This window comes from Syngnathus typhle, linkage group LG15 (genome assembly GCF_033458585.1).
Source record: "Syngnathus typhle isolate RoL2023-S1 ecotype Sweden linkage group LG15, RoL_Styp_1.0, whole genome shotgun sequence".
Classification (NCBI taxonomy): domain Eukaryota; kingdom Metazoa; phylum Chordata; class Actinopteri; order Syngnathiformes; family Syngnathidae; genus Syngnathus; species Syngnathus typhle.
In genome coordinates, this window is record NC_083752.1 from 5,753,217 (window position 1) to 5,765,427 (window position 12,211).

At 50.4% G+C, this 12,211-nt stretch overlaps 1 protein-coding gene across 1 annotated transcript; it reads right to left on the reverse strand.

Moving 5' to 3' along the window:
- Positions 1-102: 102 nt before the first annotated feature.
- tecta (tectorin alpha) lies at positions 103-12,021 on the reverse strand. The gene is made up of 24 exons (XM_061299347.1): positions 11,616-12,021; positions 10,891-10,955; positions 10,679-10,818; positions 10,314-10,601; positions 9,992-10,129; positions 9,749-9,914; positions 9,230-9,642; positions 8,582-9,152; positions 7,842-8,452; positions 7,047-7,617; positions 6,322-6,950; positions 5,493-6,141; positions 5,207-5,406; positions 4,754-5,134; positions 4,401-4,687; positions 4,001-4,281; positions 3,812-3,922; positions 3,552-3,754; positions 3,313-3,476; positions 2,999-3,247; positions 2,765-2,927; positions 2,600-2,684; positions 2,361-2,480; positions 103-2,017 (listed from the first exon to the last, which is right to left on the reverse strand). The coding sequence occupies exons 2-24, from the start codon at positions 10,952-10,954 to the stop codon at positions 1,935-1,937; spliced, it is 6,567 nt and encodes a 2,188-aa protein (XP_061155331.1). The 5' UTR covers position 10,955; positions 11,616-12,021; the 3' UTR covers positions 103-1,934.
- Positions 12,022-12,211: the final 190 nt, after the last annotated feature.

A 12,211-nucleotide genomic window follows, 5' to 3' on the forward strand; every position in this document is an offset into this window, starting at 1 on the left:
GGACGGCACAGTGCTGCCTTCAGGGATCGTAGGAAACAAGATAAACAATCGTAGTTTTTTTTTCTCGTCATTTTTTTTAAATAAGAAAAATAAAAATGTTCTTTCATTTGTCTAATTTATTACAAATTACTCATAACAAAAAAAGCATGCACGGTGTGTCCAGATTTTGTTTCATTTACAACTGTAGCCACACTAAAAAGTAAAGTTACATAGCTCCAATATTGTCCATCTTCTTTCTTTTGCCATAATGTTTAAATCAAAAATATAACACAGCCACAAACCAATGAAAAGAAAACAAATGTTCGGATATGACAACTGCCTTTGACTCTATCTATATAAATCAGAGCAAATAATAATAAAATTAACGACTCTTGCATAACAGTGTTTTGAGGAAGCCATATCAGCCCAGATAACATTTTTGTCTTTTCCCTCAGCAGGTGAATGTTGGGAGTGATAGATTCGGAATCCATTTTAAATCTCCAAATCCGCCGGCTTTCCTTTTCAACTGTCTTTTGCAATCCTTGGTGAAATCTTAATTATGTATTTCAGACACTAGCTGAGTTTTTTTGTAATATTTTTCCAACAAAAAGTGAATTAAAGTATGCAAAGCGAGAGGCATTCCAAACACACACAAAGACACACACACACGCACGACAATATTATGTAACCACGGATACATAAACGGCTCAACAATGACCAACAAAGGTCAGTCCTTGGGTGTAGTGTTGGCATGATAACGTTTTGAGTGTTTTATTTTTATTAACTTGTAAGGGAGACAAGTGCAGCCTTGTGTGTATATATACACCTACATGAATAAGAATGTTTGTTTCTTGAAAAAAAACAAAAAACTAACCTTGCTATGGATTCAGTATCCTCAGGAAAAAAAAATGTCAATGGCTGGTCGACAGGCTAAATCCACTTGAGTTATGTAAAAGGCTTTGTTGAGTTGGTGACATAACTCGATCGGTATGCTTGTTTTCTTACTGTTTGTATATGGACAAAAGAATTGGGACATACATTTCAACATCCGTTCACGCCGCGTCTACACTTTCATTGCCGGATGAGTTTGGTGCAAAAGAAGAACGAGTCAACAAATGGGTGGAAGTAATACATTTTCAAGAATTAGGTCACATAGCTATGAGAATAGCTATGAGAATAAAGTCGTAATATTACAATAGGAAAGCAGCGTGTTAAAAATTAGAGGGGAAGTTTTATTAGGATTAATTTGTGATATTATCATATGTAGTTATAATGTTCCGGAAACAATACTGAAAGTTGACACTGATAATTTTAAGACTGCATGTATGTGCTTGCTCATTAATTCTCAGTAAAAAAAAGGGGTGTAACCTTACAAAATGAAAACACACAACCTCATGCGAGTCGGCAAAAAGGAAAGCAGACTAGACGTCGTCATACGCCATGTTTAGACAACACAACGAAAGTCATGCATGATGGAAGATCCTGAAGTACGTGTTACTAGACTGTCGTCTGTACAATCCCTCGACAAATCAGGGCTGTGGAACCTTGTTACAATCGGGGGTTGAATGTAAGCCCCTTTATACTTGCAAAATTACAACTGTTTTCTTTTTGTAAAATAATGACTTTTTGGAATGCTACGACTTTACGCTCACATTTGAAATTTGTTCTCCAAATGTTAAAATTGCAACTTAATGGTGTAATAATTAAAAATTCAAGTCCCTGAAAATGAGAACTTTAAAAGCGTTCAGCGCCGCCTTAGTTCCCCCACTTTTGTGTTGGTAGACATGTGAAGACTAAAACGTTCGTCCTACATCGCCGTCTAGTGGTGATAACAGAAAACACACCAGTAAGATGACATTAAAAACCGACTTCTTAACAGTGAAGGACAGAATGAGGTGGAAGTAGTGAATCAAACCGACAGTCTTTTGCGTGTTCAAGTCTTTTCTGGTTGTGCGTCAGCGAAGGAGAAGCAGGTGCACGCAAACAGCGGCGCTCAGCAGAAGGAGCGCAGGTGAGAGTCTGCAACTCGAACTTGGAGCTAGGACACAAAAACAACAAAAAACATCTAATGATGCTGCAGTTTTTCTCAATTTATGCACTTTTATTAAGGTAGGGGTTGTTTTTTATGCTCTAAGTTGTGAGCAAAATTTGAATCCTGCCAAGGCTTCAAGAATATCTCAGGGGATCCACAAACCTTTTTTTTTTTAAATAATTCTTCAAAAAATGCTGATATTGATTTATTATAGGTTCTCCTCGGGGTATAGATGGAAATGTAAAAAAATATAGCCGATTTCAGGGGGCACTGCCCGCACGGCCCCCCCCCTAGCTCCGCCAGTGGCACCAATTCAAGGGTCAGAAAATCAGAGTTGATGCTGACTTACTCCGACAGGTCTTCCTGTCGGCTTGCAGCATCCCGGTGACGCAGCTACAGACTGGGGCGGTCGCCTTACTGGTGCACATCTGCTCACAGCCGCCGTTGTCCTCCTCACACCAGTCCGAAACTGAGACAATTTCACAAGCACAAATTAATACGTTGCAAGTGCACAGAAAATCCGTATAAACGATGGAGTAAAAAAAGAAATCATTGAGATACCTTGCTCAAAATCTGCCAGTGGCTTACCTTGTCTTCGAATGGGCCCAACACTGAGTATGTGATCTTGTAGCATCTTATCCTTAGATGACATCCTCCGTTTGGGCGGACAATTCTGCACGTACAAATGTTGTTTGAACACAAAACAAGTTGCGGGAGGATCGCTGGTTTGTTTAGGCGTCGTCGTCTTCTCACCACTTTGCAGACGTGCCTTTCGGAGTCGCACAGCGAAACGTCGCAGTGCAGGTGCACCTCATCGTAGTCGCCGATAAACTTGAAGACTGTGACGTGGAAACGGCAGGTGAGCGACACGCCGTTCTCCACCATGCCGATGGTGGTGTCCTTGGTATTGGGACACCTAAGGTGTAGAAATAATAATATTAACAAATCAAATTTGAAATAAATGGAAGGAAATGAAAAGAGGCCCACCCTCGCTCTATGATGACATGGCGGAGCCGATCGCTGCTGTTGCGCGACGGTGTGGCCCAGCACATGTTGACGACCAGGATGAGCTGGTTTTCGTCAGCGCCCTCCACAAAGACGCCCACGTACAGGATGTCCCTAGTGCTGAGGACCACCTCGCCCTCCCTGTACGGCTGGCGGTACGAGGCGTTCTTGTACAACGCCATCTTGGTGATGAAATTACCCGCTTGGGTGGCCAGGGTGAGGTTGATCACGCTGGGGAGGAAAGCCAAGGTGAGCCCAAAACGCCCGGACTTATGTTTACGAGCTGACCGACCCACCTGAGTATAGGTTTGAGGACCGTCTCCAGCGAGATCTTCAGGTCCAACTCGTAGGCGCAGGAGAACTCCACGTTAATGGTTTTGTCCCGAGTGATGACGTTGCCCGTGTTGTTGACACTCTCGATCCACACGGTGTTTTTGTACATGATGTGCGTACCGTTTGACTGCACGCAGTGACAAAATGGAACATTTTTAAGATGGCATCATTAGAGAGGATGTACTCTCAACGGCTGACTGACATGCACAATGGAGCCGCAGTGTCCTTTGGTGTTGTTGATGTGGAACGCGATGTAGTCCTCTCCTTCCAAGCCGGCGCAGCTTTGGTCATTGACGCGGACGTCGCCGCGCTGAAAGCCCAGCTGGAAAAGCTTGCACTTGGAAATGGACACCTCCATCACGGCGGGCTTGCACGTCACCTCCGCCTCGATGACGTCGTCATCGCCTGACAAATTGTTTTGCTTTTAGAGCGTGTTGGCCCTCTTCGGGGTCACAACCTCACCTTCATGGCTGGCGGGCATCTCGGGGCAACCGCACAAGTCGCCATCATTCTCCAGCTCGCATGTGAAGTTGGTGCAGGTCTCCGTTGCGCAGGGGTCGTAGATCCATTCTGCTAAAAAACAGGGTCCGACGTGCAACGTTAGCTGCCACGCGTCGGCAAAAACACAAATGCGCAGGTGGTGCTTCTTACAGCAGTTCTCTTGGGCGATCCAACTGGTGGTGAGGGCGCCCATGGAGCGGCAGGCCTCGGCGTAGGCGGCCAGCGAGCCGCACACTTGGGCACCGCGCCGGTTGTAGCAGCCGTCCAGGTAGCAGGAACGGTAGAAGGGCCGCGGGTCCAGCAGGCCGTGGCACGGCTGAAAAAATCCCTTGGGCTCAGTCAGCTTCAGGCACGTGTCCTCGCGCTGCAGCGCCAACACGGCAGCGTTGCCGCACGACTGGGCCAGGGCCACGTATTGAGTCTCGTCGCACCTAGGGTTGAAGGAGTGGGGGAGAAGCCGAGAAAATGTTCTCAGAACCTGCTCTGAGGTGCCACTTTTAACCAAGCTTTTTGAAAATGTACATTTTGGAATCAACTTTAAGAGACTCACCTGTCTTGCATACCGTTGGTCTTCCAGCTCTGGGCCAGTTCCAGAGCGCTGGCAGCCGCCCTCCCCGTTGAGGTGATGTAGTCGTCGCCGGGGTCGCCGTTGAAGTTGCCGCACAAGCCGCACAGCTTGTCCTGCAGCCGCGTGCCCATGCTGACGCTCAGCGTGTTGAAGCGGTTGTAGCGCACACGGATATCCTGCGGCGAGTCGATGTCGACGAAGCCCTCCGACGACGACAGGCGTGTCATCAGACCCGTCACGAACGGCACCGACACCTGAGTGCCGTTCACCTGCGCCGACACGTCGGTTGTAAGCGCTCGTCGCTACTTGAAGAAAGGCGTCGCTCAGCGACCCACCTTGACCGTGTTGCCCGAGATGAGGATGTTCTCCTCGTTGATGTAGAGGTAGATGTGAGAGATGGTGGTGAGGTTGGGCGAGCTCGACTTGTCAAAGTTGGCAATGAGCTGGAAGGAGAGGTCAGGCAGCTTGTGGCAGTTGGTGGACAGCACGAAGGAGCAGGAGGCGGGCAGGCGAAGCGAGGCGCCGTCAAAGGTTTTGAATACGCCGCCGCCCGATGCCACGCACTGCTGGGAGCGCCGGGCAAAGCAACCGCGCATGCCGTGGCGCAGGCCGCACTCTTCGTCTGCTTTGCAGCGCCGCGGGTCGCACTGGACCAGGTTGCGGCCGATGCACTGGCAACGCTTGGTGCAATCGCCATTCCAGAACAGCTGTTTGGGCTAGAAAAAAAGCGAACGCAAGAAAAAATAAACAAATAAATAATCACAAAATTAAATCCGCATCACACTGACCTCATAGTATTTTCCGTCGGTGTAGCAGCCACAGTCTTGAGGCAGGATGCAGCTCTTGCCGTTGAGGACGTAGCCCTGGTCGCAGTGGCAGCCCTCAACGCATTCCTGGCTGCAGTCCCTCTGGCTGCGGGCGGGGGCGCACTGGGGTGGGCAGACCGGCACGCATCTGGAGTAATGGCTGTTGGGCGGACACCTCTGGACTGGGACATTTGGCATGATATGGACAGATTTGAAGGATGACATTTACAGCAAATTATAGTGCGTCTGAAGATTAGTAGCTATTCACCACATGGTGCATCGACCCTCCAGCCGGTGGTAGGCACCCCTTGTGTCTGACAGGTGGTGGCGTAGGCCTGCAGCCAGCTGCAAACAGTTTCTTGAGCACCCCCGTCCAAGCAGACGTCACGCAGGCAGCCTTGGTAAAAGAACTCGGGCGCCACCTTGCTGTGACAGCGTGCAAACGCGCCCTCTCGAACCACTATCAGGCCGCACAGCCTCGCCGCCTCTGGCTCCGCAAACACGTAAAGACCATCTCCCAGGTGGAAGCGGAGTTCGGCGCTGCGGTCGTCTTCCGTGCTGTCGTCGTCATCGGCCGAAGCGATGGTGCCATCGTCCGGTGGATTTGTATCCCCCGGGGGGCCGCACCTTGGGCATGAATCGCCGCAGCCCACCCGGCAGAAAGCGTCCCTCTCGGCCCAGGTCGCGCCCCAGTCGTCGGAGTTGCGGGTGGCCGGGACTGAGCGAAAGCCCCCACAGAGGCCGCAGGAAGCGTTGTACAGCTGACGGGGTAAAGTCAACAGAAGCAGGGTGTTCCAGTCAAAGACCACCTTAAGACCAAAGTCCGTCTCCAGGACCACAAGCAGCACGCCCAAAGTGAAGATGTTGATCTTCCCCAGGCCGAGCTTTATGGGAAAGTGCAAGCGCTCCTTATTTACCTATAAATGAACAAAAAGGTAGAAAGTACATACCTATGTTAAATATGATAGATTGCCCCATAAGTCGAAAAATGTGATCAGTCCACAGCTTGAGAACAAATCTATTAACTTTGTTTGGGTCCCTGAACTATCATGATGAATATACACTCGTCTACCCACAATCTTTGGACATTGACTCACCATGGCGGTGTTCTTGTAACTTCGAGAAACCTCAATCTCAAAGTCATAAACCTCCAGCATGAAGCCTCTCACCCAAACTACTTGGCCGGTGTCCCTCTCCTCATTAAGAGCTAACAGTTTAAACGGAGGCAAGATACCAGGCATGCCTGCAATGTCGCTGCTCCCGCAGTGGCTGGTGGCCAAGCTCAGACTACAAGAGCTTTGCAACTCAAACATGCCGCCGCTGAACGGCAGAAAGTGGCCATAACCGGCCACCACGCAAAGTGCCTCGTTGCGAGGCTGGCAGTAGAACAACCCATTGTCCTCCTGGCAGTACTCCTCGGGGTGGCACGGCGCCGCCAGGCAATACACGCCGTTGTCCGAAGCGTTGCAGTAGCAGCGTTCCAGGCAGTCCCGGTCTGTCCAGAAAGTGTGATTGGCGGGTATCCGACGGTCGAGGTCGAGGCCGGCGCAGCCGCAGTCGCCGCGGGACACGCACAGGCCGTCCCGCAGGACAAAGCCGTCCTTACAGCGGCAACCTTCGCCGCATGGCAACGGGCACGGCACCTCCAGCTCGTCCAGGCCGGCGCACGTCAGGGGGCAAGCGCTGGTGCACTCGTCAAAATGGCTGTTGGCTGGACAGGGAAGCGCTGGAACATGATAGGAAGAGAGAAAGCAATCACTCCACATGGGAATGGGAACCACCAAACTCAGTATGATGTCATGGCTCAAGGTCTTCTACTTACGACAGTTGGTGGCCATTCTCCAAGAAGCTAGGACCACTTGAGCATCCTGGCAGGCGGCGGCGTAAGCTTGCAGCGAGGAGCACAGGGCAGAGCGGTTGCCGCCCTTGACGCACATGTTGTATAAGCAGTTCCGGAAAAATGGTGAAGGATTGACCACACCGTGGCACACCAAGAAAGAACTGTTCCCGGGGTCGTTGATGTTCCCGCACATCCACGGACTCTGGTAGAGGCGCAGGTCGGTGCACGTACGGTACAAGTCGTCACAGTCTCCGTTGCAGGTGATGTCATCGGCGATAGAGCGCCAGCCCTCTGAGAACTGGGAGGCCGACTCGGCCAGGCGTCCGTTGGGGAGGCGGAAGTCGTCGGCGGGGTCGCCGTTGAAGACTCCGCACAGACCGCAGGTAACATTGTAGAATACAGTAGAGAGAGAGATGTTGATGGATCCCGCTTGCGTGTACTGAACACGAAGATGGTCACGGAATTCCACCACGGTGGCGTTCGCAGACGTTCGGTAAACCTTTACGGTTTGCGTCGGATGCACGTAGGGGAGGGCGATCGGTTCTCCGTTGACCTGGGACGAAGAAAAAAACAATCATCAGGTGGAGAAGTACAGTCGAGAGCAGGGGCTATCAAAGTTTTTGGGTCCAGGATTTTCCTCATAATCATAATGTGGAAACAGCGACAGTAATCTGTATGGCTTTTATGGAGAGGATGCCCTTTGGTATTTGGAACCTGCCACGAAGCACCAGTACCCTTAGAAATGGTTTCAAGTGGAAGTCAGCACACTGGACTTACCTTGACTGTTTCTAAATCCAGCCCTCCCACGTGAACCTCCAGGCTAGAAACCGTAACTACCACAGGTCTTTTCCAAGCAAGGCCTTTGTTCACCAGCCGTCTGCCTATCTTCACCTCCACCATTGAGCCATTAGCTGGCACATCGCCACACAGCCTCAGCAGGTAGTAGGAGCTGTCATCTGGGAACAGCAGGAAGGCGCCGTCAAAGGATGATGTCACAGCGTTCTGAGCCATTGAACACAGCCCCTCCCGGCGGGGGTAGCAACCCAGCGCGCCCACCTCCGCCGTGCACACCTCGCCCTCCTTGCAAGAGCCGTTGAAGCAAGAGATTTCACCCGCGGCCGCACAGGTGCAGCGGAGGCTACATTCGCCTTCTTCGCCGTCGGGGCTGGCCCAAAAAGAGTCATTGAGCGGGTAATAGAGGCCGTTGTGCTCGCAGCCACAGTCGTCACGCTGTACGCAGTGACTGCCGCTTAAGAGGTAGTCTCGGTCGCACTGGCAACCCTCGGTGCAAGGGTGGGCGCAGTACAAGGGAGCGGTGACGTCCGAGCAGGAGGCTGGGCAGGCGCTGGTGCACACTTGGTAGTGGCTGAACGGTGGACACGGCAGGGCTGAGGTCCAAAAAGAGAGGAAGGAGACGTCAGGTCAGAAAGATGCCAGCGAGAAAATGCCATGACCCAAGAGTTGACAGCGGTTTTTGAATCGGTTGAAAAAACGGAAAATACATATCTGCAACTCACCGCAGAAAGTACGAGACCTCCAGGGACGAATGGTAACTCCGAGTGCCTGACATGCCAGAGCGTAAGCCTGAATGGCCTGGCAGAGTGTGGTGATGTTGTCCTTGTTGCTACACATATCGTAGACGCAACTAAACACAAAGGCGGTAGGATCCACCACAGCTCTGCAGTCCCGGAACGGTCCGTCCGTTTTGTTAATGAATCCGCAGTAGTCTGGGCCAAAGAAGAAGGCCTCCGTCGAGGCGTCGCACACAGTGCAGTTGTCCACACAACCGTCAGTGCAATGCCAGTCTGCGCCCTCCGCTCGCCAGCCGCCGCCCAGTTGGGCTACAGTTTCCGCAAGGGTGCCGTCGGGAAGGACGGGATCGTCGGCGGGGTCGTCGTTGTAGTTCCCGCAGAGGCCGCACGTGTTGTTGAAGTAAGAGCTCGGCAGGGAGATGGAAGCGTAATGCTGGCCGTCGTACGTCACCAGAAGTCCAAAGTCTGTTTCCAAAGCAACAGCCACCCCCGATTGGTAGACCCTAACAGCGCCCAGCTGAAGATGAACCGGTAAAGTCTTCACTAAACCATTCACCTAGAGAGATCAGAGATTATCAGTCATTGTCAAACATTGCAACATGACACGGCATTTTGGGATTATCAATGGCGCACCTTAACAGTTCCCAAGCTTCCTTTTGGCAACGTGACTCTATGACCGTAGACCTCCACGGTTACGTCTCTCAGCCAGGAGACGGCGGACACGCCGCGGTCCTCGTTTTTGGCTTCCACACTAAAGAAGGGCGGCCCTGCCGCTTCCCAGCATGGCCGAGCCAGGAGGTAGGTACAGGTCCCTTGAAAGTGGTAGAGCAGACCGTCGAAGGTGTGGTAGTGGGGGTCGCCGAACACTACGCAGGTACTGCTACGAGTGGGCTGGCAATAGAATGCTCCATCCTGCTGCTCGCAAGTCTCCATTTGGCCACACTCAGCATCTTGGCAGATCACCTCGTTGTCGATGTCCAGACAGCGGCATCGTTGCGAGCAGCGTTCCGACAGCCAGAAGATCTCACCTCGTCTGTAAAAACGACCTAGGGAAGTTGAAGGATAAAGATGTTTTAAAGAGCGCTAGACAAGTGCTCGTCGGTACTGTCGTCGTATTGTGTCCGTTGCTGCTTTGTCTGTGGCCCAACTTGCCGTTGTAGCTGCAGCCATTGGCGGGATCTATCAGTTCCGGGTCAACGCGGAAGAACCAGCGTCCGGGAAGATTCACGTTGGTAGTCTGTTCAATGTTGACCACGTCGTTGGACCGCGATCCCGGCAGGTTCAAGAAGTGTCCAATTTCCCCGCCATTAAATCCTGACTGGAAAGGAAAGACAACTAACTGAAGTCAGCCGAGGAGCCTTCCTGTACGGTGCTATCCAATCAAATCTAATTTACCTGAGCTGTGGTGCCACCCAGTCCAGTTAGAGGATCTCCGCCACTGGCCGTCCCAGTGCTCCAAGTGATTTCCTCATAGTTGAACAAGACGAAGGACACTGCACCATCTGAGATTAGCACAGTTTGGAATGTGTTCACCTTTTAATCAAACAAGAGGAGTGAAACAGTTTTACAAAAGAGAGAAACAGACCAAACACTGTGCATCAACTAAAACAACAAAGTCTCTGGAAATCATGCAATGATTCATCTAGTAAGTTGAAAAATGTAGACATAAAATTCCAAGAACTTTCACAACTATGCAATGTAGCTTTTTGGTTTTTACCGGGGTGGTCTGGCTCCCGCCGTAGAAGGTGACCTGGTGCCAGGTGGCGATGAATGCCCAGGTGGCTGAGAAGTTGGGGATGTTCTTGAAATGCCGGCGGACATCACGCGTGGCCCTCTCCAGTATCTGCGGCAGGGTGGTCTCCCTGTAGTAGATGTCTCCCCGGATCCCGTTGTGCACGTCTGCCCAGAGCGGGGCGATGAAGGACCGGCTGTCGCTGAGGGGGAACGCTTCCGGCGTGAACTGGCTCACGTGCTCGTTGAAGGATATCACGCCGTTGTTGTTGATCTGGGAAGGCAATTTGCGTGGGTAACTGTGGAAAAGAAATTCTGCCAAAGGGGGAAGAGTTCCCGGTCACTTCTTACGTAGATGGTGCGGTAGGGTGTGCTGAAGAAAACAAATGGCACAAGCAGAGGAATCTCAGGGGTGCTCCCGTCATCCATCTTGGGGGTCTCCAGATCCATGTGGGCGGGTCCGAATGGATACAGGACATCCCGAGTACCAACTAAAAGGAGGGACCAAAATGAAAAACGGCTCTTAGTAGGTGTGCCCAAAGTGTCCTTTTGTGATCTCATACCTGTCGTGACAGCAGGTGCACTGATGTTGAAGAAGAGAAGAACCAGAATAACTGGCCTCACCATCCTACCAAAATGAGGAGAGAATCCAGAATCAGAGACATTGGACAGATGTCACATTCCGTTTTGGCCTTTAATTCAAGTCCAACAACTACTTCTTAAAGTCCGGGCTCCCAGGTGTCCCTTGAGGAGCGCCTTGAAAAGAACCCATTATGCGTGTCGGGACAATGTGACAGGATCACATTAGGCTTACAGTCCCATGCGAGGAGGCACCGGTGGATTACAGGCTTGTTTTCTGCTTCTCCGACTCGATTGCCACAAGGCCGCCATAGACCGCATTACCATTGAGGGCGCTAGGGGAGGGGTGGGGTAAGATTTACGAAGGTGGTTTGCTGCATGACAATGACCTGAAACTTATAGACTAGAGATCCTCAAGATTCAGGAGTGGCCTAGCCATTCTCCAAAGGTGGAATTAGTTTACGGGGATGAAACGGCAAAATCTGAAAGATCTGGAGAATTTGCAATGTGCGCACACTTGAAATGTTCAATTCCTGTCTTTATGCAATAACTTTTTTTTTTTTTTAGTTTTAGAAAACATGTAAAAAATCATAAAAATTTCTTTTACTCTTGAAACATGATGATCTGTCATTTTTTCCCAATGTATTTCACTTCATTGGAATTCACATCCAAGGATATTATTGTGGCATAAAGTAAAGGCTGCACTCACCTGCCTTCAAGAGATGGGCATGGAGCACGTCGCTAGTCCAACCTGGCAACCTCCACGCAGCGCAGCCCCATCCAGTGGACCAGCATCCACAGTTCAAACAGCTCGACAGCGTCCGTCCGATTTCCAACTTGCACAACTCAAACACAGTCCACCCGAAGCCTCGGCCGGCTGTTTGTCATATGCGTACACTGCGCGTTAGGTGACTTAAGCGCGATTGACTTCAATTTAACAGGAGATGAGAATTTGGGGAGGAGAGGCGGGGTGGCCAAGGGGAGGGGCAGGGGAGGGGCGGAGCAAGAATGTCAAGAGGAGAGTGAGTTGAGGGAGGTTGGAGATGGGGAATAATGATGGAAAGAAGTCAACGTAAAAGGATATGTTAGTAAAAGTCCTCTACAGAGAATTATTATCACACACAATTATTACATTATTACACTTAATAAATTATAAAAACTGAAACTCACAAAGTATGTATTGGTTTTATCCCCGCGCAATAAATAATTATATATATATATATGTAATATATATATATATATATATATATATATATATATATATATATATATACTTTTTTTAATTTATTCTTCTGAGTAATGGTA

Coding starts and splice junctions, on each gene's coding strand:
- tecta (XM_061299347.1), bottom strand. CDS start 10,954: ATGGTGAGGCCAGTTATTCTGGTTCTTCTCTTCTTCAACATCAGTGCA. Junction 4,688..4,753: donor TCTCGGGCAACACGGTCAAG/GTGGGTCGCTGA, acceptor GTGTCGGCGCAG/GTGAACGGCACTCAGGTGTC. Junction 3,755..3,811: donor GATGCCCGCCAGCCATGAAG/GTGAGGTTGTGA, acceptor ACAATTTGTCAG/GCGATGACGACGTCATCGAG.